This window comes from Thamnophis elegans, chromosome 16, assembly GCF_009769535.1.
Source record: "Thamnophis elegans isolate rThaEle1 chromosome 16, rThaEle1.pri, whole genome shotgun sequence".
Lineage (NCBI taxonomy): Eukaryota > Metazoa > Chordata > Lepidosauria > Squamata > Colubridae > Thamnophis > Thamnophis elegans.
In genome coordinates this window covers 28,463,634-28,491,457 of record NC_045556.1, presented here as the reverse complement: position 1 = coordinate 28,491,457, position 27,824 = coordinate 28,463,634, and the positions used below count along the sequence as shown (strand labels likewise).

The 27,824-nt window shown below is 43.2% G+C and overlaps 1 protein-coding gene across 1 annotated transcript; it reads right to left on the bottom strand.

Annotated features, from left to right (window-relative positions):
- Positions 1 to 333: 333 nt before the first annotated feature.
- Positions 334 to 27,824, bottom strand: GLE1 (GLE1 RNA export mediator). Its single transcript, XM_032233439.1, has 16 exons — positions 27,651 to 27,824; positions 24,510 to 24,734; positions 22,742 to 22,858; positions 18,265 to 18,413; positions 18,114 to 18,174; positions 15,642 to 15,896; positions 14,675 to 14,906; positions 13,319 to 13,431; positions 13,086 to 13,155; positions 9,188 to 9,330; positions 7,416 to 7,606; positions 5,871 to 6,000; positions 5,495 to 5,599; positions 4,883 to 4,965; positions 3,457 to 3,520; positions 334 to 1,487 (listed from the first exon to the last, which is right to left on the bottom strand). The coding sequence occupies exons 1-16, from the start codon at positions 27,747 to 27,749 to the stop codon at positions 1,419 to 1,421; spliced, it is 2,106 nt and encodes a 701-aa protein (XP_032089330.1). The 5' UTR covers positions 27,750 to 27,824; the 3' UTR covers positions 334 to 1,418.

The window sequence follows — 27,824 nt, the reverse complement described above, 5'->3', positions numbered from 1 at the left end:
CAAATTTACTTAACGACGGCGTTACTAATTTAACAACCGCAGTGATTTGGGGGCAAGGAAAGTTGTGAAATGGAGCAAATCTTTCATGTAGCAACATAGATTTTGGGCTCCATTGGGATTGTACATTGAAGTGGTCTACCTATATTAAGACTGCATTATGACTTCCATCTCGAAAGTAAACTAGCAAAAGTCCTTTAAAAATAACCTGAGATTAGAAACTCCGAGTCTTTACTTTGAAAACAACCGTGCATATACATTAAAATAAATTACTTGATGAGGTCGTTAAAATAAAGCTCATTTGAGCTTTCATGACATCTAAGGCAGCTCCCTTCCCAAGGTTTATTGTCTTTATTGTTGTAAAAATGATCTCTGTAGCAAAATAAGACACAAAAGCTCAACATTTCACACTTGATTGAGCTGACACAATCGCTCTGTCGACTTGCAAATCTCCCACTGCCAGCAAACTGGCTTACGCCATGTGAAATATATATATATATATATATATATACATATACATATATATATGTGTGTGTGTCTGTGTTATGAGAAACACTTTTGCTGTTTCGCTTAGCATCAGATGCATAAAAATATAAGTTCCTCTTCGTTTTCCACGGATTGCAAATAGCAGATTCCACAGTTCATATATTGTCTTGGATCCGAGAGAGAAAAGCATGGCTCCAAGACTGATTTTAAACTATTTCCTTTGATTTCATGAAAATTAAACAGCCATCCAAGCAAGATCTTCGCCTTTTCCCATTCAATGGTTCTATTTTGAACGGGGTTTGGGGGGGGGGGGGAAATCTTACTTAAATAAATGCAAAGCTCTCTAAAACCTTTAAAAAAAAGAAGAATGAAAGCCACAAATCAATTCATGTTCTTTCAGTATTGCTTGGATGAACTCCACTCGGCTGGCTTTTTAAAATTAAAGGCAATCAACCGAGGCTTTTGCTGCAAAGCACTGCAGCGTTTTAATTAAGAATTAATCTCTCTTCCAAATTCAATCGCAGTGCTTCAGACACTGACTGGGGTTTTTTTCGTGGGTGCGCGTCAAAACTTCCGATGTTAATAAAACAGAGGAGTCCCTCAAGGCCACTCCAACCAATTTGTTTCTCTTGTCTTAGGAGAACCGGGCATGACACAGCAGGAAAAAAACCAGAAAGAGCACACCCGTGTGCAACGAGGCGAGTGCAAATCACGGCGGAAAATCTTGGGAGAAAAGGTTGTTTTTTTGACAATCGGATAAAAGCTGACGAGCCATTTCCGGATTCTGTCAAGAATCCAAATCTTTTCTGGTTTTGTTTTTGGAAAAATTTCTGCCTACGGACTTTTTTTTTAAGAACAAAAACAAAAGTAAACTAAAAACAAAGCGAGCTTTTCTTTCACCGTCTGTTAAAAAAAAGTGAAAAGGAATCCGAGCCTCACGATTTCCAAAAAGAGGATGGCAGGTATCCTTTGGGGAGAGGAATGGATTTTTGCTGTAAGCAATCCTGGGAGAGAAGAAAAGATTCTTTTAAAAGGAGGGAGGCGTTCGAACACAAGGGCGTAAACCCAAGGGCAATGCAAACACCACAATGCGGCAGTGAGGGTGCAAAGACCTATTTTGCGCTGCGTGGGATGGGGGAAGCGAGCCTAAGGGAGGTTTGACATTGATTCAGGGGATGGCCAGAGCAAACTGGATATCCTCAGTGTGCCTCGGGAAGGGATGAGAACGGAGAGAAGAGGAGGAACAGAGGGCTGACCAAAAAATAGCACAGCAGAAATGAGGATGGAGACTAAGAAAGGCTCCACAGAGAAGGTGGTTGTTGGTTGTGGTTGTGTGTGTGTGTGTGTGTGTGTGTGCGCGCGCGCGCGCAATGGTCGCTTCGGTCACATTCTTGATTTGAGGTGCTCTGTGAGATTGTGGTTTTCTCGCAGACGTTTCATTAGTCAAATTATTGGCCAATGATTGCTTATGATTGTTTCCTGATTATTTGTACTCTTAAGTCTATCATTAAGTGTTGTGCCTTATGATTCTTGACAAATGTATCTTGTCTTTTTATATTCACTGAGAGCTTCTGCACCAAAGACAAATTCCTTGTGTGTCCAATCACACTTGGCCAATAAAGAATTCTATTCTATATCCATATCCTAATCCTAAACCCATACTATCCTATCCTATATTCTATTCTATTCTATTCTATATTCCATTCCATTCTTTATTCAATTCCGTTCCGTTCCATTCCTTATTCTATCCTATATTCATAGCTAATCCTAAACCCATCCCATCCCTCCTGTCCTATCCTCTATTCTATTCTATATTCCATTCCATTCATTATTCTATTCTGTTCCATTCCTTATTCTATTCTATATTCATTTCCTAATCCTAAACCTATCCCATCCCATCCCTCCCATCTTATCCTATCCTCTATTCTAGTCTATTCTATTCTATATTCAATTCCATTCTTTATTCTGTTCCGTTCCATTCCTTATTCTATTCTATTCTATATCCATATCCTAATCCTAAACCCATCCCATCTATCCTATCCTCTATTCTATTCTATATTCCATTCCATTCTTTATTCTAGTCCATTCCATTCCTTCTTCTATTCTATATTCATTTCCTAATCCTAAACCTATCTCATCCCATCCCTCATATCCTATCCTATCCTCTATTCCATTCTATATTCCATTCCATTCTTTATTCTATTCCGTTCCGTTCCATTCCTTATTCTATCCTATTCTATATTCATAGCTAATTCTAAACCCATCCCATCCCATCCCATCCCATCCCTCCTATCCTATCCTCTATTCTATTCTATATTCCATTCCATTCTTCATTCTATTCCGTTCCGTTCCATTCCTTATTCTATTCTATTCTATATTCATATCTTAATCTTAAACCTATCCCATCCCATCCCATCCTCTATTCTATACTATTCTGTTCCATTCCATTCCCTATTCTATTCTGTTGACATCATCAGTGCTAGAAGGGAGTGGCCTTTGGGGGAGGGAGGAGGAGGAGGAATAGATAAGGGGTCCTTGGTGGTCTCTGAGCTTGCTTGTTTTCTTGCAGACATTCCATTACCCAAGCTAGGTAACATCATCAGTACTAGAAGGGAGGGGAGGGGAGGGGAGGAGGGTGTGTGTGTGGTCAGTGGGGTTCTTGGTGTTCTCTGAGCTTGGTTGTTTTCTTGCAGGTGTTGCATTATCCTAACCAGGTAACGTCATCAGAGCTGGACTTTCTTGAATGGCAAAGGAGCCTCATGTCAGCCGACAATACTCTCACAAAGAGGAAACTTTGCAAGTTGTGTCCTCTGGGGCTTCCTAACAGTTGGGGGACAGCAGAGAGCTTTGTGTGAATAAAAGGCTGAGGAACTGGGGGCAACCGAAAGGGGGATTTAAAAACAACCAGCCAAACTCAGCTGTCTTTGTCTTAACTTAACCCCTCACTGAGGGGTTGAGAGAACATCAACTTACTTTTAAAAATTGCTTGAATCGTATGAGGGAGCCCATTTCCCCAGGGCTGGTAATTGATTCGATCCTGGAGGGAAGAGAAGAGAGAATTAAAGTAGAAGAGATAAGAAGATAAGAACAGTTAAGTTTGAATTCAGATATTGGGTCTTTGTCGGTCCTATTTTGGCAGCTTGGCCAATCATCAGGACTGAGAAGAATAACAAAGAACTTTTGAGACACACAACTCATCCCAGGGGGGATTCTCTATAAATCTTGGTGGGTGGGTGTGGAGTGCTGGCTTTGCTGCTGTAAGTGGGTTGATTGGCTGTGTGGTTGCATTTTGATTGGTAGATGGAGTTGATGTTTGTAGATTGGTCGGCTGTTTCGTATCATCCTGTTTGGCTGAGGTGCTGGCTGTGTGTCTGTTGTTTTTTTTTGTGTTGTAACAACTTGGGGGGCTCGTTTGTTGACTAGGGCTGGTTTCCAGATGTCTGATAGGCGGGAGGTATCACACGTTTAGTCATGATGTGGGGGTGTTTTCTATTTTGATAGCTTCCATAATTATTCTCTTGTTGAAGTGTTCTGTTTTGGAGATTAATTTGGTTCCTTCAAAATCAATTTCATGTCCTGTTGCTTTAAGGTGCTGGAAAAGGGAGGAAGTTTTTTCTTCTTTTCTGACTGCGTTCTAGTGTTCTGCGATGCGTGCATTAATTCTCCTGTTCGTTTGTCCTATGTATGTTGCAGGGCAGATTTTGCATGGTATTTCATAGACTCCTTGGTTTTCTAGCTGGATCTTGTCTTTGGGGTTTCTTAAGACATTGGCTATTTTTGGGTCAGTGCTGAAGGCTGTCTTGATATTGCGCTTGTGGAGAATTTTGCTGATTTTATCCGTGCTGCCTTTGATGTTAGATGCCGTTGTCCTGTTCTGCGTCTCGGTTCTACATAGCCAACCAACCCACTTACAGCAACAAAGCCAGCACGCCACACACCCCCACCAATATTTATAGAAAGACAGCAGCTCCGATCACGCTTTGCTCGCACAAACACAAAGCCGAAGGCACCAGCCTGAAGATGGCGAGTGGGACCTCGCTGAAACATTGCCAAGACAATCTCAATCTTACAGGGAAAAATACCTGAATGCAACAGCATACCTACACCCGTGAAAATCTATGAAAACAACAAGACCAGCATATGCTGATAAATAAATAAAGGGAGACTAGTATAGATCTATTTCAAGCTATTTAGTTCTCATCAGCCAGCCATACCCTTGCTGGGAATTGAACCTGGGCTGTATTACATTCAGCCTGGATGGCTCCCAGAGTGAGTCGATAGACAGAAAAGGGAAGCAGAATGCTCCCTCCCCTATTTGGGCATACCAGGGGTTGTGACACAATACATACATACATACACACACACACAAACACACACACACACACCAGACTGACCATACCTAGGGAAATACTCTTCCTGGATCAGGAGAAGCATCTTCCAAAATTGCCCCTGGTACTGCTTCATGAGAGCGTTCCCACACACCTGAGGAACACAAAAGAGAAGAATTTCATAATATCAGAAAAGGAGGATACAATCTCCCTAAAACTTGATCCAAGGTAAGAGAGCGCAGCCATGTTAATTCATGTTAATTCACTGGGTTTTTAAGAAGAGATTGGGCAATCACTGTCTGAGCTGGTATAGGTTCTCCTGCTTGAACAGGAAGCTGGACTAGAAGACCTCCAAGGTCCCTTCCAGCTCTGATCTGCTCTATTCTCTCCTCTCCTATTCTAATTTCATTCCATCCCATTCCCATCCTGCACTCTCTTTTTTTCTCCTCTCGATTCAATTCTTCCTATTCTATTCTATTCTATTCCATTCTCTATTCTATATTATATATTCTACATTATATCCTATCTTGTCCTATCCTATATTCCATTTCATTCCATTCTCTATTCTACTCTACTCTCCTATTCTAATTTTAATTCATTCTACTCTACTCGATATATGAGAGCATAACTACTTATGAGCTGGAAGAAGGAAAAAGCCACAGAGAGACTGGAGCGCCACCTACCTCCAGGAAATCAAAGAGAATCGTTGCCGTCACATCTGCCAGAGGTTCCATGTTCAAAATCTGGGCCAGCCAACGCCAGGCATGGTTTAACCCGTGTGGGTGAGTCTAATGGGCAAAAGAACCATCAGCTCGCCAAATTTCTCTATTTTAACCCCCCAAAAAAACCCTATTTCATTTTCAAGCTCTTTTTCCGTACACCGCTTCCGTCCGAAGCAACCTTAACGGAGAGAATGAGATTTCTGAACTGATTCAGAGGCTATTAAGACAGGACAACGACACCCTGCTGCAGGGAAGGAGATGGAGGCTGCCAAAAGGATGGGAAAGCCCATTGTTCAGTTGATCAGCAATGAGAGGAGGCCCGTCCCCCCGCACTTACCCCTTGCTTATCTCGGTAAGGCCACTGAAGCTGCAGGATGGCTGCATAGAGTCGGATCATCCCAGACATCCGTTTGAGAAAGTTATCTTGCGGCTCAACTTTCCCGTCCTTCACTTGGTAGCCGAGTATCCTAAGAGAAGACGTGGAGATGAGTGGTGAAATCTTTTTTTTTTTTACTATCAGTTCTGTGGGTGTGGCTTGGTGGGCGTGGCTTGGTGGGTCATGTGACTGGGTGGGCATGGCTATGTAGTCATGTAACTCTCGACCAGCAGGGAGGTGACACGCGGCTGGATCCGGACGATTGTCAACACCTCTCTCCGGGAGGGAATTTTCCCGCTCCTCCTAAAGGATGCGGTGGTGAGACCCCTCCTGAAGTAACCTTCTCTGGACCCAGCCATTTTGAGCAACTATCGTCCAGTCTCCAACCTGCCCTTTGTAGGGAAGGTTGTTGAGAAAGTGGTGGCCTCTCAACTCCGACAGTCCTTGGATGAAACCGATTATCTGGATTCCTTTCAGTCGGGTTTCAGGCCTGGTTACAGCACGGAAACTGCTTTGGTCGCGCTGATCGATGATCTCTGGCGAGCCAGGTATAGGGGTCACCCCTCTATCTTTGTCCTCCTTGACCTCTCAGCAGCCTTCGATACCATCGACCATGGTATCCTTCTGCGATGGTTGCGAGAGGTGGGAGTGGGATGCACCGTTCTTCGGTGGTTCTCCTCCTACCCCTCGGACAGGTCGCAGTCGGTGTTGGTTGGAGGGCAGAGATCGACCCCTAGGCCCCTTAACTATGGGGTGCCACAGGGTTCGGTCCTGTCCCCCCTCCTATTTAACATCTACATGAAGCTGCTGGGTGAGATCATACGCTGGCACGGGATTAAATACCATCAATATGCGGACGATACGCAGTTGTATCTGCCCGCCCCGTGCCAACTCAGTGAAGCGGTAGAAGTGATGTGCCAGTGCCTGGAGGCTGTCAGGGTCTGGATGGGTATGAACAAGCTTGCACTCAATCCCGACAAGACCGAGTGGCTATTGATGTTCCCTCCCAAAGCTCCCAACAATCATGTGGCTCACAGCTGATCTGTACGATCATCGGAAGCTTCCCCCCCACTTTCAAAGCATTTTTCCCTACCTGTTTGCCTGAACCAGCAGGAAAAAAAATGCTTTAAAAAATGGGGAGTAGATTGGATGGATGGTATATATAGCATTTCCCCCCCTACCTATTCGCCTGAACTGGCAGGAAAAAAAATGCTTTAAAAAGTGGAAAAAAGTTAGCTATGCCCACCTGGTCACATGATCCCAACAAGCCACACCCACAGAACCGGTGGCAACAAAAAAAAAGGTAGATTTCACCACTGCTTTAACCTAAATAAAACAGGTTTTATCGGGACAAGGAGTGTGCTTCCTGCTTTTGGGAAGCCTAGGTCAGATCAGCCGTAAGTCCCTTTTCATAACTTTGAATGGTTGCTAAATGAACTGCCGTCATTTTGAGGCCCACCTACGCAGCTTCCCAACCGCCCGCCATGCTCAACCGAACGGAATCACCTCTGATACTCTTCCAGCGGGGTGCCTTCCTTCATCGCAGGGTAAAAGGGCACGGCGTAAGGGCACTTTTTATGTAAGTGAGCCAAGGTGAGAGTGCCCACCTTGGGGTGAAGCTCCCAGATGCCAGATGCCACCACAGCAATGGGGAATGCTGCTTCGTGGTGAGAGGCCACCTCTTCTTCGCCTTGTTTCTGAGGAGGAAAAAAATCCCATATAGATCTTTGGGTCTGCGCTCAGTGCGCCAAAGAAAAAGAGAAGTTCACCATCGCTCTCACTAAACATGGGTTCAACGTCGTTCTTAAATCCTGCCTTATAGGCAACGGTTTGTGCCCCTGCCTGCATGCAAATTATAATGTCAAGCTTCTTTTCCTCCCTCCCCTCCGCCCCCAGTCTGAATTATTCAGATTTCCTTCCCTCGGTTTAATCAATTATTTATTGAGCCGTGCAGGCACAGTGGTTAGAATGCAGTATTTGCAGGCGGGCCCTGCCCACTGTCAGCAGTTCGATCCTGACCGGCTCAAGGTGGACTCGGCCTTCCATCCTTCCAAGGTCAGTAAAATGAGGACCCAGATTGTTGGAGGCAAGAGGCTGACTCTGTAAAACTGCTTAGAGAGCACTAAAGCATTGTGAAGCTGCATGTAAGACTGTGCTCTGCCTGCCTGTCTGCCATGGTGGTTACAATGCAGTGTTACAGACAAATTCTGCCCACTGCCACCAGTTCGATTCGTTCACTTGGCCTTCTATCCTTCTGAGGTCAGTAAAACAAGGACGTAGATTGTTGGGGGGGATAAAATGCTGACTCTGTGAAGCTGCTTAGGTAAGGCTGCAAAGCACTGTGAAGTGGTATATAAGTCTAACGGCTATTGCTATTTATCTCTATATCTGTCGTCTGTCTGTCTGTCTGTCTGTCGGTCGATCGGTCTATCTATCATCCATCCATCCATCCATCCATCCATCCATCCATCCATCCATCCATCCATCCATCCATCCATCCATCCATCTATCTATCTATCTATCTATCTATCTATCTATCTAGAGTGGTGGTTACAATGCAGTGTTACAGACAAACACTGCCCACTGCCAGCAGTTCGATCCTGACTGGGTCAAAGTTGACTCAACCTTCCATCCTTCTGAGGTCAGTAAAATGAAAATCCAGATTGTTGGGGGGCAATATTCTGACTCTGTAAACCGCTCAGAGAAGGCTGAAAAGCACTGTGAAGCAGTATATAAGTCTCAGTGCTCTGGCTGTTTCTACCCCCCGCCCTATCTATCTATCTATCTATCTATCTATCTATCTATCTATCTATCTATCTGTATCATCTATTAATGTATTATCTATATTAATATATAATCTATCTATCTATCTATCTATCTATCTATCTATCTATCTATCTATCTATCTATCTATCTATCTATCTATCTATCTAACATCCATGGTGGCACAGTGATTAAAATGCAGCTAACTGTGCCCACTGCCAGCAGTTCAATCCTGACCGGCTCAAGGTTGACTCGGCCTTCCATCCTTCCAAAGTCAGTAAAATGAGGAGCCAGATTATTGGGGGGGCAAGAAGCTGACTCTGTAAACTGCTTAGAGAGAGCAGTGAAGCACTGTGAAGTGGTATATAAGTCTAACTGGTATTGCTATTTTTAAAGCAGTTTAAAAGAAGCCCCTGAGTTACATGACAATTTTTAAAACACCACCTGTATAATGACAGGTTTTTGATCTGGAGAAGGGAAGTGGGGGAGACTTTTTACCGATATGACCTTCTTACCACAAACTTTTCAGCCAATTTGAAATAAACAAACTCCAGGCCTTCGGGGTGCTGCGTGACGGATATTCTATGACCCCCGCAGTGCACGTATTTCCCTGAGAGGAGGCTGTTGATCTTCTCAAAGATCTCCTTCAGTTGGGAACCTGTGAAGACCAGCAGAAGAAAAAAGATACCCATGAGGAAAGCAACTGGCGCACGAAGCCACATTTTTATGCATTCGAAATAAGTGACGTTATGATATCCAAAGCAAGCAGTGGGGTGAAGAACGTGTGTTTTGGTGTTATATCTGACCTATATTCATCAAGGTCAGACAGGTGTACTCTTACCATTTTCTTGCCTATTTTAATTTTTATATCTGGCCTAACTTTTTAGTTAGGTTTTTGGTAGGTTGGGTTATAGTTGTTCTGATCGAATCTCCCCAAGAGCCTGAAGCAAACTCCTTGTCCCGACAAAAAAAAAAAACCCTTTATTAATTTACTGTGAATTCTGCTCATTCACCTCCAGCAAAGTCTTCCAAGGGAGGATTTACAGTCACAGACCTTATCTGGCTTGGAGAACTGCCAGGCCATATCTGCAAAACTTGGCCAGGAGTCTCGGAGAGTCACGAACCAATGAAGCGAACTAATGGTCCCCTGCAAACTCCACTCCCCTTTCGCTCCTCTTTTATTTCCTCTGGGAGGGGCCATTCATCATCCACCTGTGGCCTTATTCCCAAGTCCACCCTTGTTCTTTAGCTGTTCCCTTTGTCTGGCAGCTCTGTGCATGCGCACACTGGGAACAGGCTCCAGCTGTTCTTCTGCCTCACTGATCTCCGATTCCGAAGGCAGCTTATAACTGGCATACGGCCCTGGGTCCCTCTCTGCCTCCGACACAGAGCCCTCATCAGACCCCAGACTCCAGGACTGGCCCATGTTCCTCCCCAACCTCCTCACTGTCTGAATCTGCCGCCAGCTCTGCTGGCCGCTGCCAGGCCACAATAGATTCTTTTTGCGTGAAGAGTTAAAGAATGAGTTAAGCTGCAACCCTCTCTACGGCCTGTTATTTCCTTGCCATCTTCTCTCTTTAGTGGACCAACTGTTTCCTTGACTTTTTTCTTGCTATTTATATGTTGAAAGCAGCTTTTTTTTAGAATTATTTTTGATTTTTGTTGCAAGTCTGTTTATTCTGAGCCTTTGCTTTCCCGACTTTGCAGATTCGGACTATCTGCTTATATTTTGCCTTAGTTATGTGTCTCTCTTTCCATTTTTTGTACTTATCCTTTTTGTCTGTCAGTTTATCAATGTTTTTTGTGCAACCATGTTGGTTTCTTCTTCGATTTCTTGTTTTTCTTTTTCAGTGGTATTGTGTTGGGACTTTAATGATCTTATTTTTCAGTGCTTCCCACCTTTTCTTGAGTTGCTTTCCCCTTTGGGATTTTTATCCTAAATTACTTTAGGAATTTTTCTTAGGCTTTCTCCGAGTTTGTTAAAATTGGCTCTTTTAAAGTTTGAGACACTGGTTGGTGTTTGCATTATATCGAATTCCAATATGTCACCCAAGGTTCTGGCAATTTCAACTCTTTCTATCACTTCTTCTCTATTAGTAAGAATTAGATCCAGTATAGTTTTTCCTCTAGTTCTTTCCTCTACCTTTTGAATGACAGTCAGCTAAGTTGATTCGGAATCTGTTTGATTTTCCACCAGCTGCAGAGTTTCTCTCCCAGTTGATATCAGGGTTGATAAACAGTTGAATAGTGATTAAAGATAAAGGTAAACGTTCCCTGTTGTTCCCGACTCTAGGGGGCGGTGCTCATCTCCGTTTCAAAGCCGAAGAGCCAGCGCTCCTTTTTTTTTTTTCCTACTTGTTTTTTTTTTTTTTTCATGCTTTAGAATTTAACACATATTATATTTCCCCCCTCCCCCCCCTCCCCCTAGATCCCCGCCTCCCTTCCCTCCCCCCGACTTCCCAGAGCCCATACATGGTATAACTTTTTGACAATCACAGTCTAAAATATCTCTACATTGAACTCAGCTTCTTGCTGTTACCCAAATTTTTAACAATTTACGTTATTACTAATTTTAAGCATAAGCTATCTGGAATTTCCTAGTCCCATATTTGCTTTGTATATAATCAATCCATTTTTCCAGTCTCGTTTATACTTCTCATTTGAATGTTCTTTAAGGTATGCTGAAATTTTTGCCATTTCGGCTAAGTTTGTAACCTTTAAAGTCCATTCTTGAATTGTAGGCAGGTCTTTCTTCTTCCAGTATTGCGCCACCAAGAGTCTTGCTGCCGTTATTAAGTACAGAACCAAATTAATCTCTACTGCTACGAAATCAGTACATATACCTAGTAAAAACAGTTTGGGAGTGAATTTTATCCTTTTTTTGAAGATATTTTGCAGGATCCACCAAATTTTTATCCAAAATGCCTTAACATTACGACATGTCCACCATATATGAAAATATGTAGCATCGAAAGAACCACATCTCCAACATTTAGGCTGAACATTTGAATACATAGAAGCAAGCTTTTTGGGATCTAAGTGCCATCTATAAAACATCTTATAAAAATTTTCTCTCAAATTTTGTGCTTGTGTAAATTTTACATTTCTTACCCATATTTTTTCCCATGTGTCCAGCATTATAGGTTCTTCAATATTCTGAGCCCATTTTATCATACAATCTTTAACCATTTCGGTTTCTGAGTCCATCTGTACTAATACATTATATATCCTCTTTATGTGCATTAAACTTTGATCTCTTATTTGTTTAAACAAGTTATCCTCAGCTATTACAAAACCTATTTTTTGGTCTATTTTCCACCTGGCCTGTAATTGGCCATACTGAAACCACGTTTGAACTACCTTCTCTTTTTTAAGTACCTCTAAAGATTTTAATTGCAGCACCCCTCTTTCTGTATTAAGAAGTTGTCTATAAGTGGTTCTATCGTGTTTTTGTTCTATATTTATATTTTCAATTGCATGTCTAGGAATTGCCCACATGGGCAACTTGTCATTTAGTTTATGTTGATATTTTTTCCAAACCCGCAATAAGGCATTTCTTAAAATATGATTTTTGAAATTCTTATCCAGTTTTTTGTTGAATAACAAGTAAGTATGCCAACCATATACCAAATCATGTCCCTCAATATTCAGTATTCTGTCATTGGTTAAATGGATCCAATCACTAATTGCAGATAAAGCCACTGCATCATAATATAATTTTAAATTTGGTAATTTCAATCCTCCTCTTTCACGTACATCTTGCATTATTTTCATCTTAACCCTCGGCTTCTTTCCTGCCCATACAAATTTGTTGATACCCTTCTGCCATTCTAGAAGGTTCGCATCTCTTTTAAGTATTGGTAACATTTGAAACAAAAATAAAAATTTTGGTAAAATATTCATTTTCACTGCCGCTATCCTTCCCAACAAAGATAAATGCAGTTTCTCCCACCTTTTCATCTCCATTTGTATACTATGCCAGAGTGGTTCATAATTATGCTTGTATAATTTCCCATTTGAAGTTAAAATATTAACTCCAAGATATTTGACTTTTTTAACGAGCCAGCGCTCCTGAAGACATCTCCGTGGTCATGTGGCCGGCATGATTAAACACCGAAGGCGCACGGAACGCTGTGACCTTCCCACCAAAGGTGGTTCCTGTTTTTCTACTTGCATTTTTTATGTGCTTTCAAACTGCTAAGTTGGCAGAAGCTGGGACAAGTCACGGGAGCTCACTCCGTTACGCGGTGCTAGGGATGCAAACCTCCAAAACTGCCAACCTTTCTGATCAACAAGCTCAGCGTCTTAGCCGCTGAGCCACCGCGTCCCTTTTTGAATATTGATTAGCAGTTGGATTAACTGCTAATATTGCGATCAGTAGCCTTACATGGAATAAGCAGAACTGGGGCTCACCTGCAATAGTAGAAATCTGGCTAACAGGGATGGTGGCAGCTTTCTGCAATTCCATTTTGATTTTTTTCTCCTGAAAAAAAAAAAGAGGAAAACATTCAGAAGCTGAGCTTAGTGCAGTATTCAAAAGTTCGTGGTTTTTTTGTACAAGCACTGGCTGGGGAATTTTGGGAGATGTAGTCCACAAGCTTTAAAAGTTGCCAAGGTTGGATACGCCTGCTCTAGGAGATTCTTACCTGCAGGTCTTTGCTGGTGGCCAAGCGACTGAAGGAAGCCACACACTGTTCCGATTCTTTCTGCAGCTCTTGGTACCACTTCATGATGGACGGGTCTGCCTTCACCTGAAGCCCTGGAGACATGATAACAAAGCAGATAGGAACACTGAAAACTAGTACCGGCATAGTATACTATACTAGTATACTATGCGGTATACTAGTACTTATAATTGACTTCAGGAGGAAGAGAGATGTACATTTACCATTGTACATAAATGGTGAGGAGGGGGAGAGGGTTGGTAGTTTTAAATTTCTGGGCATTTATATCTCGGATATAAATATATCTATCTATTATCTATCTATCTATCTATCTATCTATCTATCTATCTATCTATCTATCTATCTATCTACCTACCTACCTACCTACCTACCTACCTACCTACCTACCTACCTACCTACCTACCACCTTTATCTCTATATCATCTATCATTGCGCTTTACATGGGGCTGCCCTTGAAAAGTGTTAAAAGACTTCAGCTAGTCCAGAATGCAGCCGCACGAGCGACTATGGGTACATCTAGGTACACCCACGTTACACCTATCCTCCGCGAGCTGCACTGGCTGCCCATTGGTCTCCGGACTCACTTCAAGGTGCTAGTCGCTACTTATAAAGCCCTACATGGCATCGGACCTGGGTACCTGAGAGACCGTCTCCTGCCAATTACCTTCCAAAAACCAATTCGATTGCACAGGCTTGGCCTTCTCCAGGTTCCATCTGCCAGCCAATGCCAGCTGGTGACCCCCCGGGGAGAGCCTTCTCTGTTGCTGCTCCGGCCCTCTGGAACGAGCTCCCCGTGGAGATCCGGACCCTTACTACCCTCCCGGCCTTCCGTAAAGCTACTAAGTCCTGGCTGTTCCAGCAGGCTGGGGGTTGTTGAAGTACCCATCCCCGTTTCAATTGTGACTGTTGTGGATTTTTAATATTGTTTGTATTGTCTTATTTATTCCCCCCCCCCCTGTTTATTGTGAGCCGCCCAGAGTCCTTCGGGAGTGGGCGGTATACAAAACCAATAAACCTAAACCTAAACCTAACCATCTCTGTCATCTATCTGCCTGTCTGTCTATCATCATCTATCCATCCATCCATCCATCTTATGGGGAGAAAATGACCCTTTTTCCAAACTGACCCTGTTCAAAAAGACCCTGCCAGGAATCTTAAAAGTCACTGTCCCGGAAAGCATGAGATCAGGGAACGGAGACTTCAAAAGAGTAGCAACATTTAAGAAAAACCACCACCGTGGAGAGGATGATGGGAGATGTAACCCCACTCACAGCTGGAAGATGCCAAAAAAGCAGAGGAATTGATTGAATGTTTTACCTCCAGCAAGCTTTCCGGAATCCAAAGGCTGGGATTTTGCCAGATCCTCCTTCTGCAGTTCCTCTGTTTTTTTGGCCTCGGCTGCTGCCGCCTCAGCCGTAGCCAACTTCTCCTCCTGCTTCTTCTTCTCTTCCAGGGCGAGAGCAATTTCTTGCTGCATGCCAGACAGCAGTTGGTGCATCTTGAGCAGGGCGTGATCAGCGGAAGCCACATCTGCCTCGGTGGGGAAAGCCTGTTTTTTGGGAGGGGGGGAAACCCCATCAAAAATCAGAAAACTAGTTGGGGGATATCAAACGATGCTTCGACGGAAACTCCGGGCATGATCTGCCAAGTTTCTGGAAGGATGCCAGCTGGCTCTGCATTTCCAGATGCCTGAACTGATCCAATTCCTTTGAGTGCCGGCATTAATGAAAGGTTTATGAATCAGTTCTCATAGATTACTGTATTTTTCAGAATATAAAACGCACCGGAGTATAAGACGCACCAAGATTTTAAAGGGGTAATTTAAAAAAAAAGAAAAGTTTTTGCACTCTGCAGGCCTCCCGAACCCACTGCACACCTCGCTTTTTGTGAAAAACGGGGCATGCAGAGAGTTTGAGAAGCCTGCAAAGTGCTCCTGGGGGGGAGGGCAAAAACGAGCAAAAAAGGGCCCATTTTTTGCCATAAAAAGGGCATGCATAGTCTTTAGGAGGCTTGTAGAGTGCTCCTGGAGGCTAGGGGGAACAAGTGGAAAACAGCCCGTTTTCTGCTCATCTTTGCCCTCCCCAGCCCCCAGGAGCACTCTGGAAGCCTCCTAAAAGCTATGCACAGCCATTTTTGCAAAGGGGGCGGGATTTCGGTAGACCAAAAAGGCTGTATTCAGTGTATAAGACGCACCCAGATTTTCACCTTCTTTTGGGGAGGTAAAAGGTGCGTCTTCTACTCCAAAACAATACGGTAGGTAGATCAGGAGTGCTAGTGCTATTACCTCATTGGCCATCCGGACTAAGGCCGACACCTCTCCGCAGAGGTGATTGCCACGGGTGTTGTAGAGTGAGAAGTCGATGGCGGGCAGCTCTTTATGCCTGGCATTGAGGCCAATCTGCTGGTGGATCTGCAAAACCTCCTCCTGGATGGCGTAGAGGCGGCGCAGGCGTTCTTGGCTCTCCTCCCGCCGCTGGCGCTCCAGGTCCTCCTGCCGTTGCCGCTGCTGCTCAGCCTCACGGAGCTTCCGGCTTAAAAGCTTTGGGAGGGAAGCAGGGAGTTTCCGTTGGGGAAATGGGGATATCAAACGCCAAGGCTTCCTCTCACCTGTGCCCAGGTAACGTTAAGCAGCACCAGGAACATTATGGAGGGCTCCTTGGTGCTCTCTGAACCTGGTTGCTTTCCTGGCAGACGTTTCATTACCAGACAAGGTAACATCATCAGTGCTAGGAGGAGTGGAGTTTGAGGAGGAGGAGGAAGACGACTGTGGGATTCTTAGAGCTCTCTGAACTTGGTTGTTCTTTTGCAGACATTTCATTACCCAACTAGACAACTTCCTCAGTGGTAGAAGGGAATGGGGATTGGGTGGAGGAGAAGGAGGGGGTGGAAGAGGAGGAGGAAGATGACTGTGGGGTCCTTGATGCTCTCTGAGCTTGCTTGTTTTCTTGCAGACGTTTCATTATCCATCTAGATAACTTCATCAGTGCTAGAAGGGAGTGGTGTTTGTCAGGAGAGGGAAGAGAGGAGGAAGAAGAGAAGAGGAGGAAGAGAAGGAAAAGGAAGAAGAGGAGGAGGGAGGAGGAAGACTGTGGGATCCTTGGTGCTCTCTGAGCTTGCTTATTTTCTTTCAGACACTTCATTACCCAACTAGATAACTTCATCAGTGCTAGAAGGGAGTGGGGTATGCAAGGAGGAGGGGGAGGAAGAGGAGGAGGAGGACTGTGGGATCCTTACAGCTCTCCGAACTTGGTTGTTTCCTTGCAGACGTTTCATTACCCAATTAGATAATCATCATCAGTGCTAGAAGGGAGTGGGGTTTGCAAGGAGGAGGACGAGGACGAGGACGACAACAACAACGACTGTGGGATCCTTACAGCTCTCTGAACTTGGTTGTTTTCTTGCAGACGTTTCATTACCCAACTAGGTATCATCATCAGTGCTAGAAGGGAAGCGACTTTGCTCTTATTTTATATACTGGGTGGCCTGCCCTGGCAAGAAACACTCCAACCCAAGAACTTCCAAGACTCCCACCAACACCAGAATATCAACTGAGAGCTTCCTTCTTTCTGTCTCTCTCTCTCTCTCTCTTTTTCCACAGCGTTAAAAATGCAAAGATTTAATAAGGAAGTAATTAAAAATTGGTGTGAATGTATATGTGTGTGTGTGTGTATGTGTGTGTGTATGTGTATGTATATGTATGTATGTATGTATGTATGTATGTATATGTGTATGTATATGTATATGTGTGTATATATATATATATATATATATATATATATATATATATATATATATGTTATATTTGTGCTGATAAATAAATAAAGGGAGACTAGTATAGATCTATTTCAAGCTATTTAGCTCTCATAGGGTATGGCTAGCTGATGAGAGCTAAATAGCTTGAAATAGATCTATACTAGTCTCCCTTTATTTATTTATCAGCATAAATATAACAAATGTAACAAAAAGGCAACAGTAAAAAATATTGGGTTTCTGTCTGAATGGTCTCTTGTGACGAGCCGAAGACAGAGAGTGGAAGTGTGACCTTCCTCCCATATTTGGGCATACCAGGGGTTGTGACTTTAAATATATATGTATGTATGTATGTATGTATGTATGTATGTATGTATGTATGTATGTATGTATATATATGAAGTGACTATTCAGAATACCTTGTTGAAAAATGAAGGAATAACATCTCTGTTTGAATGCATGATGTACAAGGACAATAATGAACATAAGCATACTCGATAGTTGATTGGTGGGATTATACATAATTGAAAACAGTGATACACAAATATAAATGGTTGGTAAATCTCTTTCATATCGGGATCTGTGATTATATAAAGGTATATTGTTATTAAACAGACAATCAAGAATGTAAGGGAATTAGGTTTATTGAAAAAAAATATTATACACTATACAATGAAAGTGAGGTATTTAGTTATATTAGATGGAAAATCTGGGATTGTAAATGTAATTGAGAATATGGATGCAAAAACACATGTAACCAAACCACATGCTGTATGTAATGGATGAGAATTTTTCTTTGTGTTGTTTTTCTATGTTTAAAAATAAAAAGAATTGCAAAAAGAAAAATGCAGAGAGAGAAGAGGTGTATGGTTGCGAATCTCTTCAGATCTGGGTGGGAAACACCGAGCATCCTTACAGCTGAAGAGGGGCAAAAAGGTTGAAACTGCAAGACCCTCTCCCCACCCCCCACCCCCGCCTGGCCAATTTCCCTGGCTGCTTTCCTTACTTTGGCTCTGCGCCTATGCTCCTCCTTCAGCTTCTCCTGCTGCCCTTGGGCTTCTTTGGAGCTGGAAGGAAAAACACACAGCCCCGAGATTAAAAGGAGCCCAGGTGCGATGAAGGGCTCGACCCGGCAGGAGGGGTCGCCAGAGGCTCACCTGTTCTCTATCTCTTGCTGCAGGTGCTGGTACTCCTGGTGCTGCTTCAGCTCCTTCATCTCATCGAAGCGCTTCAGCAACTCGCTGGCCTCCTCGGAGGCTGCCTTCACCGCCTGGTCCTGCTGCTCCAAGCGTTGATTCAGCTGTTCCTGCAGGAAAACAGGAGAGAAACCGGGGTGGATATAAAAACTGGTGGTTTAAAAAAAAAAAAAATTTAAAAAATGATTTTTTTAAAAAAATTAAATCACATCTTTTTTTATTTTTATCAAATTTATTTTAATAAAGTGCTTTTGGAGTAAAAAAAATCTATCTAAAGAGTGTTTTCTATTTAACATGCATTAAAATTTTAGCTGATTCGGCATGAAATGGGAGCTTAGTAAGGTAGCGTGAGGCTGTATATTCTGCAATATTTACATTCTTGGTCAACTAGTTCAGTGGCAGTGCACTGATGCATTCACCCAATTTCACAGTAACCATGTGTCCTGACCCCCCTCCGTACAGTGAAGATTACTGCTAGACAATTTATTCACAGTAAATTAACACACCAACAAGACTTTGGCAGCAACCCAGACTTCCAAGATAAGAAATACACACGAGAGCTTCTCCAGTGTTAGTATATTAGTTGAATCCTGCAAACAGCCTCCTCCCAAAGTCTCTTCTTATATACTATCTTGGGAGGGGCCTAATCACAACCACCTGGGTCCAATTATCTCCTTTGTCTCCTTAACTGCTGCCTCTGCCGAGCGTCCGGGACCAATGCCCTCTGAACCTCATCACTGCTCAAAGGCCTGAAGTCATGGGCACGCTCCCTTTGGCTTTCACTGCTGCTCCATGCCTTAGGTGCTTCCTGGTGGCCAACCAACCACTCTGGTCCCTGCTCGAAGTCTGAACCCTGTCCAGGGTCCTCCACATCTTCCAGAGCCGACTCATAGGGCCCCTCGCTATCGGAGTCTGTTTGCAGCTCCAACGACTCCTGCTGGGCCACAACACCATGAGATAAACCATGAAGCAAAGTGCAGGAATATTCCCTTATCCCCTTGTTTTGCAAATCTATGTACAGTACAAACTGCAAGATGGTTTGAAGAGAAATGCATTTGGCTCTAAGGCTCTAAGTGTGAGTGCCAGGCCTGCAGTTTTCTTTTCGGTCTTTGGCCTGCCACACTTTCTACTATTCTACTATGCCTTTTTTATTGTGGAAAAATGGGAGGGGGGGGTTGTATGGAGTTAGATGATATGTAGCCGTAACAACATTCTTTCTAGAAAGCCAAGGCCATCCTTTGTCCCTGCACCTCTGCACCTGACCGGAACTGGATGGGTGTAATCTGTCTTTGTGGCAGTGGAAGATTGGATCATGGGGTGGACTTGTGGGGGGGCACAAGATCTTGGACTTTCAACTAGGTGGGGAAAACCCAGAAATTCGGGTTTTCCCAGATGTGCCAACATGGCTCTCTTCATAAATTGGAACTTTGAGCAATACTTTGCCTTGGACTCTGATTAAATTTTGGATGCTATTTGGAACCTTGACAGTGAGGAGGAAAGGCAAGCAGTAAAAATGGAAGTGAAACCTTCATTCAACTTATAAATATAATATTAAAGAGCACCTGTCACTTCAGATCCAACATGGCAGCCCCATCCACTCACCTGTTGCCAGCCACGTACCACAATTTGTTATGTCCCTGCTGCATCACCAGCCGTCCCATTAAAAGGAACGAGACTGTCGGTGAATCAACAGCAGCTCAGAGGAGCAGCCGCTGCGGGACAGAGATGACCGGTGCTCTTTAAATATGACAATTTAAATCGAGTTGATGTAAATGAAGCCTTTTTACTAGTGATTTAAATCGTGATTTCAACTGACTTGATTTAAATCAAATCCACCCGGAGAGAACACATTTTATTTTCTGTCCCTGCTAATTGGCTACCATGACTCAATCAGCCGGAAATAGAGAGGGAAGGGAGTGCTGTGGTTTGGTTTAAGAGCACTGCACCCAGGTTTTCTCTCTATCTCTATTACGAACCATGATGGTGCAGTGGTCAGAGTGCAGGACTGCAGGCTACTTCTGCTGACTGCCAGCTGCCTGCAATTTGGCAGTTCGAATCTTACCGAGCCGAGGTGGCGCAGTGGTTAAATGCAGCACTGCAGGCTACTTCAGCTGACTGCAGTTCTGCAATTTGGCTGTTCAAATGTCACCGGCTCAGGGTTGACTCAGCCTTCCATCCTTCTTAGTTGGGTAAAATGAGGACCCAGATTTTTGTTGGGGGCGATATGCTGACTCTGTAAACCGCTTAGAGAGGGCTGAAAGCCCTATGAAGCGGTACATAAGTCTAACTGCTATTGCTATTGATATTGCTTACCAGGCTCAAGGATGACGAGCTGAGTAAAATGAGGATCCAGATTTTTGGGGAGCAATAGGCTGGCTCTGTAAACCGCTTAGAGGGGGCTTTAAAACACTGTGAAACGGTATATAAGCCTAAGTACTATTGCTCTTCCTTCCTTCCTTCTTTCCCTCATCCCTCTCTTCTTTCCTCCCACCCTCCCTCAGCCTTCCAGCTTTCCGAGGTGGGTCAAATGAGGACCCAGATTGTTGGAGCGCAAGAGGCTGACTCTGTAAACCGCTTAGGGAGGGCTGTAAAAGCACTGTGAATAAGTCTCTATAAGTATATAAGTCTAAGTAGAGGGAGGGAGGGAGGGAGGGAGGGAGGAAGCAAGGAAGGAAGGAAGGAAGGAAGGAAAGAAGGAAGGAAGGAAGGATTGTGGTGTCACAGTGTTTGGAATGAAGTACTGCAGCCTAATTCTGTTATTGCCAGTAGTTCGATCCTGACCAGCTCAAGGTTGGCTCAGCTTTCCATCCTTCCGAAGTGGGTCAAATGATCCAGATTGTTGGGTGGAAGAGGCTGACTCTGTACATCTCTTAGAAAGGGCTATAAAGCAGTGTGAAGTGGTATATAAATCTAAGTCTATTGTTATCTATCTATCTCTAAGTTTGCCATCCATCCATCCATTCATCTATTTATCTCTATATGAGCCCAGTGGTGGTGCAGTGGTTAGAATGTAGTATTACAGCCTAATTTTGCCCACTGCCAGCAGTTCGATTCTGACCAGCTCAAGGTCAACTCAGCCTTCCATCCTTCCGAGGTCGGTCAAATGAGAACCCAGATTATTTGAGGGCAAGAGGCTGACTCTGTAAACTACTTAGAGAGGGCTGTGAAGCACTCTAAAGTGGGATATAAGTCTGAGTTCTATGGCTCTTGCTATCCAAACTTCGTCAGGGAGGGCAATACTCCAAGAACTAATCTTAAACTACATATAAAAACAGCAAATAATGCTTTGCCCACATGGAAAGGATGACTTGGGACATATCATACAGGGCAAGATAACAGCAACAGCAACAGCAACAACAACAACAACAACAACCGAAGCATACAATTTATTGATATCACTGTACCAGGAGACGCTAGAGTCGAAGAAAAAGAACTGGAAAAAATGATGAAATATTGTGACCTGGCCATCAAAACTACCCGATTATGGATGAAACATATAACAGTGATACCCATTGTCATCGGGGCACTTGGCACCATGTCCAAGAATTTTACAAAATACATCAAGAAATTACAGCCTCCTGCAGTAACACCAGCGGAACTGCAAAAAACTGCGCTACTCGGAACATCGTATATTTTAAGAAGGTACTTGGTTGATCCCTAGGATGCTGGCAGCAACCTGTACCAACCTCAGAGCCAGTCAATGGTATTTGTGATGTATTTTTAAATGTTCAGTTGACTGAGTTTCATGTTTACTGACCAAAAGAGATAATGATAAGCCAAAGAATACGATGCAGCCCCAGAAGAAGATGGAGAGACTACATTAAGGACACACAACAAGAGCTTCAATTAACACTGGTTGAGACCGCCAGAAGAGCCACAGCATTGTATCTCCCTTGATACCTGAAGTGATAGAAGAGGAAGGAAAGAAGGAAGGAAGGAAAGAAGAGGGGGAAGAAGATGAAGGGATAGGAGGGGGAGAAGAAGGAGAAAAAGAAGAAAGAGGAGGAGGGGGAGGAGGAGGAAGAGGAGGGGGAGGAGGAGGAAAAGAAGGAGAAGGAGGAGGAAGAAGAAGGAGGAGAAGGAGGGGTGAGTAAGGAGGAGGAGGAAGAAGGAGAAGAAGAAAGAGAAAGAAGAGAACGAGGAGGAAGGAGAAGGAGGAAGAGAAGAAGAACAACAACAACCAAACAAATATGGGTATGCACCAATCTAGAGGACCCTCTCAATTACTGACCCCATTCTGAGACCCCTAACCAGTTGCCATCACTGCCATTTCAGAGGGAAACCTCCCTTGTTCTCCCATTGAAGTGAAAGGTCTTAAGCCAGTGACGGTAACCAAACACGAAGGCCTTAATCCTAATTATCCCTGGCCGCTTTCAAAACAACACTGTATAGTTAGATAAGCTTCATCCAATTCCGCCCACCTGGCCGTTGCGCTCACCTTCCCTTTCAGCTTCTGGATCTCCTTGTGCAAATGGATGAGGCCTTCAACTCCTGTGCTTTTGGAGGGGGGGCTCAGAGGGACGGGCTCTGGGTTGCTCCTCGCGGGACTCCCTTTCTTCCGGGACCATGGGAAACAGAAAAAGGCAAATGAGAGGTTGGACTTCCCACTAGGGGCTATGAAAACACAACGTTCTTTTTTCTTTTTAAATAAGAAGCTTTATTTTTCCTTCTCATATCTATCTATCTATCTATCTATCTATCTATCTATCTATCTATCTATCTATCTATCTATCATTCACAATTAATATACATTCACAAATTATTTATATTTTATTACATATACAAATTATACGCATTCACAAATAATATACATTCTCACAAGTACTGTCGATCTTTCTATGTTATCCTTTAACATTTATCACAATTCATTTCAAAAATTAAAAATATAATCGGGGTCGTTTTCTTTCCATCCCAATAAGTACATCCATCTTATTTTACAACAACTCTACTACTTCTTCCATCCTCCTTTTTCTCTCTTCTTTCCTCCTCTTCTCTCTTTTCTTCTTCCCTTCCGTCTCCCCCACTCCTCCTCTCTTCTCCCCCCTTCCTGCCCTCTCTCCTACTCTTACTACCCCTCCCTTACTTCCTCTCCTTTTCCCTTTCTTCTTTCCCTCTCCTTTCTCCCACTTTTCGTTGTTGTAATTACATAGTCGCTCTGATGGATTTTCGGGGTGAAATTCAAGCAAAGTCTGTTCCATATTTACATAAGTTCCACCTATGTCATCTTTTAACTGTATATTTGTATATTAAGAAAACACAGGATTCTTGAAGGTGAATAAGATCTAAAGTCCTCTGATGCAGCTCTGATACGAGATCAATCTGCAAATTTCTAGCCGCCTTCTGGGAAGACAGTACATCTGTATCAGTGAGACATAGGACATCTGTATCAAAGGGAAGCGGTGGCTCAGTGGCTAAAACGCTGAGCTTGTCGATCAGAAAGGTTGGCCATTCAGCAGTTTGAATCCCTAGCGCTGCCTAACAGAGTGAGCTCCTGTGACTTGTCCCAGCTGCTGCTAACCTAGCAGTTCGAAAGCACGTAAAAAATGCAAGTAGAAAAATAGGAACCACCTTTGGTGGGAAGAGAACAGCGCTCCGTGCGCCTTCGGCATTGAGTCATGCCGGCCACATGACCCTGGCGCATCTTCGAACAGCGCTGGCTCTTTGGCTTTGAAACGGAAATGAGCATTGCCCCCTAGAGTCGGGAACCTACCACATTAAACAGCAAAAACTAAAAGATTTTTTTTTATGAGGAAAATACCATATTTTTCGGACTAAAAGATGGAGTGGAATATAAGATGCACCATGATTTTGAGGAGGTAAATTTTTTTAAAAAAAGTTTTTGCACTCTGCAGGCCTCCCAAACCCTCTGCACGCCTCATTGAAGAGTGCTCCAGGGGGCTGGGGGCAAAAACAAGCAAAAAACAGCCCATTTTTTGCAAAACAAAAGCCATGCAGAGCTTTGGGAGACTTGTAGAGTGCTCCTGAAGGCGGGGGGACAAAAAATGGCCTGCCTTTTGCTCTTTTGTCCCTCCCCAGCCCTCAGGAGCACTTTGCAAGCCTCCAAACCCTCTGCACGTTCATTTTTGCAAAGGGGGCGGGGTTTTGGGAGGCCAAAAATGTTGTGTTTTCACCCTCTTTTTGGGGGGAAAAGGTGCATCTTGTACGAAAAATATGACAGTTATTGTAAAAAAAGAACAAGGCATTACCTGGGCATCAGCAGGAGCTTCTGTTAAAGAGGGTAGGGGACTGCACTGATTGACAGGAGAGGCATCGGTCCTTAAAGACAAACCATGGAAAAGGGATGCTCCTTCAGGAGTGGATTTTGCCACAAGAGGTGGGTCTGACTTTGGAGAGCGGGAGATGATTTTTTCAAGCACCCAGCCTGTGTAACGGGACAACACCGGAGGGGATTTATCCTCTACCAAGATGCTCTGAAAAAGAACAAAATGATATATAAAGCAAGGGTGCAATGTCCTGTCCTTACGCCTTAATCCACACCGCCTTTTGCTGCTCTCCGGGAGGTGCAGGGAAGGCGCCCTTGAGCGGGGAACGTTTGAATTTTAAAGGAGAATATTTGTAGCTCAGGGTTGACACAAGGGGTCCTTGATGCTCTCTGAGCTTGGTGGTTTCCTTGCAGATGTTTTATGACCCAACTAAGTAACATCATCAGTGTTAGAGAATGTCTTCAGTGCTAGAAGGAAAAGGGGGGTGGGGGGCAGTCACAAGAATATAAACTGAAAGCACTCCTTACTAGCACTGATGATGTTACCTAGTTGGTTCATGAAACGTCTGCAAGAAAACAAACAAGCTCAAAGAGCTCTAAGGACCCCACAGTCCCCCCCTTTTCCTCCTCTCCGCAAACACCCCTCCCTCAAGATTTAAATTTGCTTCCAAAACAGAAACCGCAATGGATGGAATAATAGGTGGAAAAGGCTCAACCTGACACCTCCCTGATATACATTCAGAGGAAGTCCATTTTATTAAACAATTTAAATAAATGAATCCATTTTGTAAATCAGACTTGCTAAAATGCTGTTTTATTAGGGCCAATTTCAATGCAAGAAATTTTAGCCTTTTTCGTGGGCGGGATTGCTGCGCTGGGCTATCTGGGGAGAAGAACCCAATTTGTAGAAAGAAAGACTCACCTCTGCAAAATCTATCATTCTAATTCTAATTTGGGGGGGTGGAAACGGAATAGAATAAAATAGAAGAATTACAAATAGAAGAAATAGAAATGAAATGAAATGAAATGAATAGGAGAATTAGAAATAGAAATAGTAGAAACTGAAATGGAATGAATAGAATTAGAAATAGAAATAATAGAAATGGATGGACTGGAATGGAATACAATACAATAGAAGAAAATAATTAAAGATAGAAATAATAGAAATAGGAATGAAATGAATAGGCAAATTAGAAATAATAGAAATAGAAATAATAGGAATGGAATGGAATACAATAGAATAATTAGAAATAGAAATAATAGAAATAGAAATGAAAAGAATAGGAGAAACAGAAATAATAGAAATGTAATGGAATAGAATAGAAATAGAAATAGAAATAAAACGAAAAGGAGAATTAGAAATAGTAGAAATAGAAATAATAGAAATGGAATACAATAGAATAATTAGAAATAGAAATAATAGAAATAGAAATGAAAAGAATAGGAGAAACAGAAATAATAGAAATGTAATGGAATAGAATAGAAATAGAAATAGAAATAAAACGAAAAGGAGAATTAGAAATAGTAGAAATAGAAATAATAGAAATGGAATACAATAGAATAGAATAATTAGAAATAGAAATAATAGAAATAAATAATAGAAATAGAAATAATAGAAACAGAAATGAAAAGAATAGGAGAAACAGAAATATTAGAAATGTAATGGAATAGAATAGAAATAGAAATGAAATGAATAGGAGAATTAGAAATAATAGAAATAGAAATAATAGAAATAGAAATAATAGAAATAGAAATGAAATGAAAAGGAGAATTAGAAATAATAGAAATAGAAATAATAGAAATGGAATACAATAGAAGGTTCCACCACAAATGCGCGCACAACAAAAGCGCGCCTGACTAAACCGCGGTGTCTAAAGCGCAGTGACAAAACCGCGCGACGAATAAGTGACTAATTAGCCCTAAAGCGCGCCAACAAAAGCGTGCCGACAGAAGCGCGCTGTAACGTAACCCTCAACCTAACCCTCAACCTAACCCTAAACCTAACTAAAAATCTTACCTTAAATGAAATTGCGCTTCTGTCGGCGCGCTGTTGTCAGCACGCTTTTGAAATCGCGGTTTTAGCGCCGCGGTGTTGTCGGCACGCTTATGATGTTCGCGCTTTTGACGGGTCACGCAATAGAATAGAATAATTAGAAATAGAAATAATAGAAATAGAAATGAAATGAATAGAATTGGAAGTAACAGAAATGGAATGGAATAGAAAATAGAATATGTTTATTGCTCAAGTGTGATTAGACATATACAAGTGTGGTGCGAAAGCTCTCACTGTACATACATGCAACAAGTGATAATCATAATCCTAAAATACAATCATCATAAATCACAAATACAACTACAGCTAGTCCTCAACGTACAACATTTAGTTGTTCATTTAGTTACCGTTCAAAGTGACGGCAGCACTGAAAAAAGTGACTTTATGACCCTTTCTCTACCCTTATGACCAGTGCAGCCTTCCCAGTCACTTGATCAGAATTTGAATCCTGGGCAACCGGTTCACATTTATTATGGTCGGTGTCCCGGGATCACGTGATCCACTTTTGCGACCTTCTGACAACCAAGGTCAGTAAAAGGGAAGCCAGACATGGTGACTCATTTTATAACGGCAGTGAGTGATTTGCTTAATGACTATGGCAAGAAAGGTCTCAAAATTGGGGAGGGGGAGACAAAAACGCATTGACATCAACGTTGGGCTCCATTGTGATGTAACTCAAGGACTTTAGAATAAAAATAATAAAAATTGATTAAATTTATATGGCGCCTGATTGGTCGGAAATTCAAGGAAGAAAAATTGAGGGTGAGGGCTGCAAGGAGAACCCCCCCCCCATTCTTTTTGCAATTACACTAAAAGGGGAAAGGGTGTCCTCCTCCCTGCCTGCTGGACCACTCTACCCATCATCCCCAGCTAGGACAAGCAACAGCATCGTTCCCCGCAGCGAGGGAAGGGGGCTGGAGGATGTCACCCCCCTGGACTTTGGTGGGGATGGAGGTGAGGAATCCAACTCCCATCACGCTCTTCCCCTCTAGGATAGAGGCCGATGGGAGTTGTAGTCCCCCAGACCGGGAAAAGAGAGAGAAAGAGAGGAGCCAGGGCGAGGCGGCGCACCTCCTCGAGCGGGCTCCAGTCTCGGCAGTAGCGCAGCCGCCCTTTGCGGGTGTTCCGCAGGGCCTCGACGGTCTCCATCCGAAACTGCTCCGACGGCATGGCGCCGAAGGAAAACAGTGGTGCCAAGCAGCGCCGGGCGCACCCCGCATCACTTCCGGCGATGGAGGACGGAAA

What these genes read in the sequence shown, in the direction of transcription:
- GLE1 (XM_032233439.1), bottom strand. Translation starts at nt 27,749, where the DNA reads ATGCCGTCGGAGCAGTTTCGGATGGAGACCGTCGAGGCCCTGCGGAAC. An exon ending in TCCAGAAGCTGAAAGGGAAG is followed by an intron (nt 18,414 to 22,741) that starts GTGAGCGCAACG and finishes GTTTTCCTGCAG; the next exon opens with GAACAGCTGAATCAACGCTT. An exon ending in GATTCAAGCAATTTTTAAAA is followed by an intron (nt 1,488 to 3,456) that starts GTAAGTTGATGT and finishes CTTCTCTCCCAG; the next exon opens with GATTGCTTACAGCAAAAATC.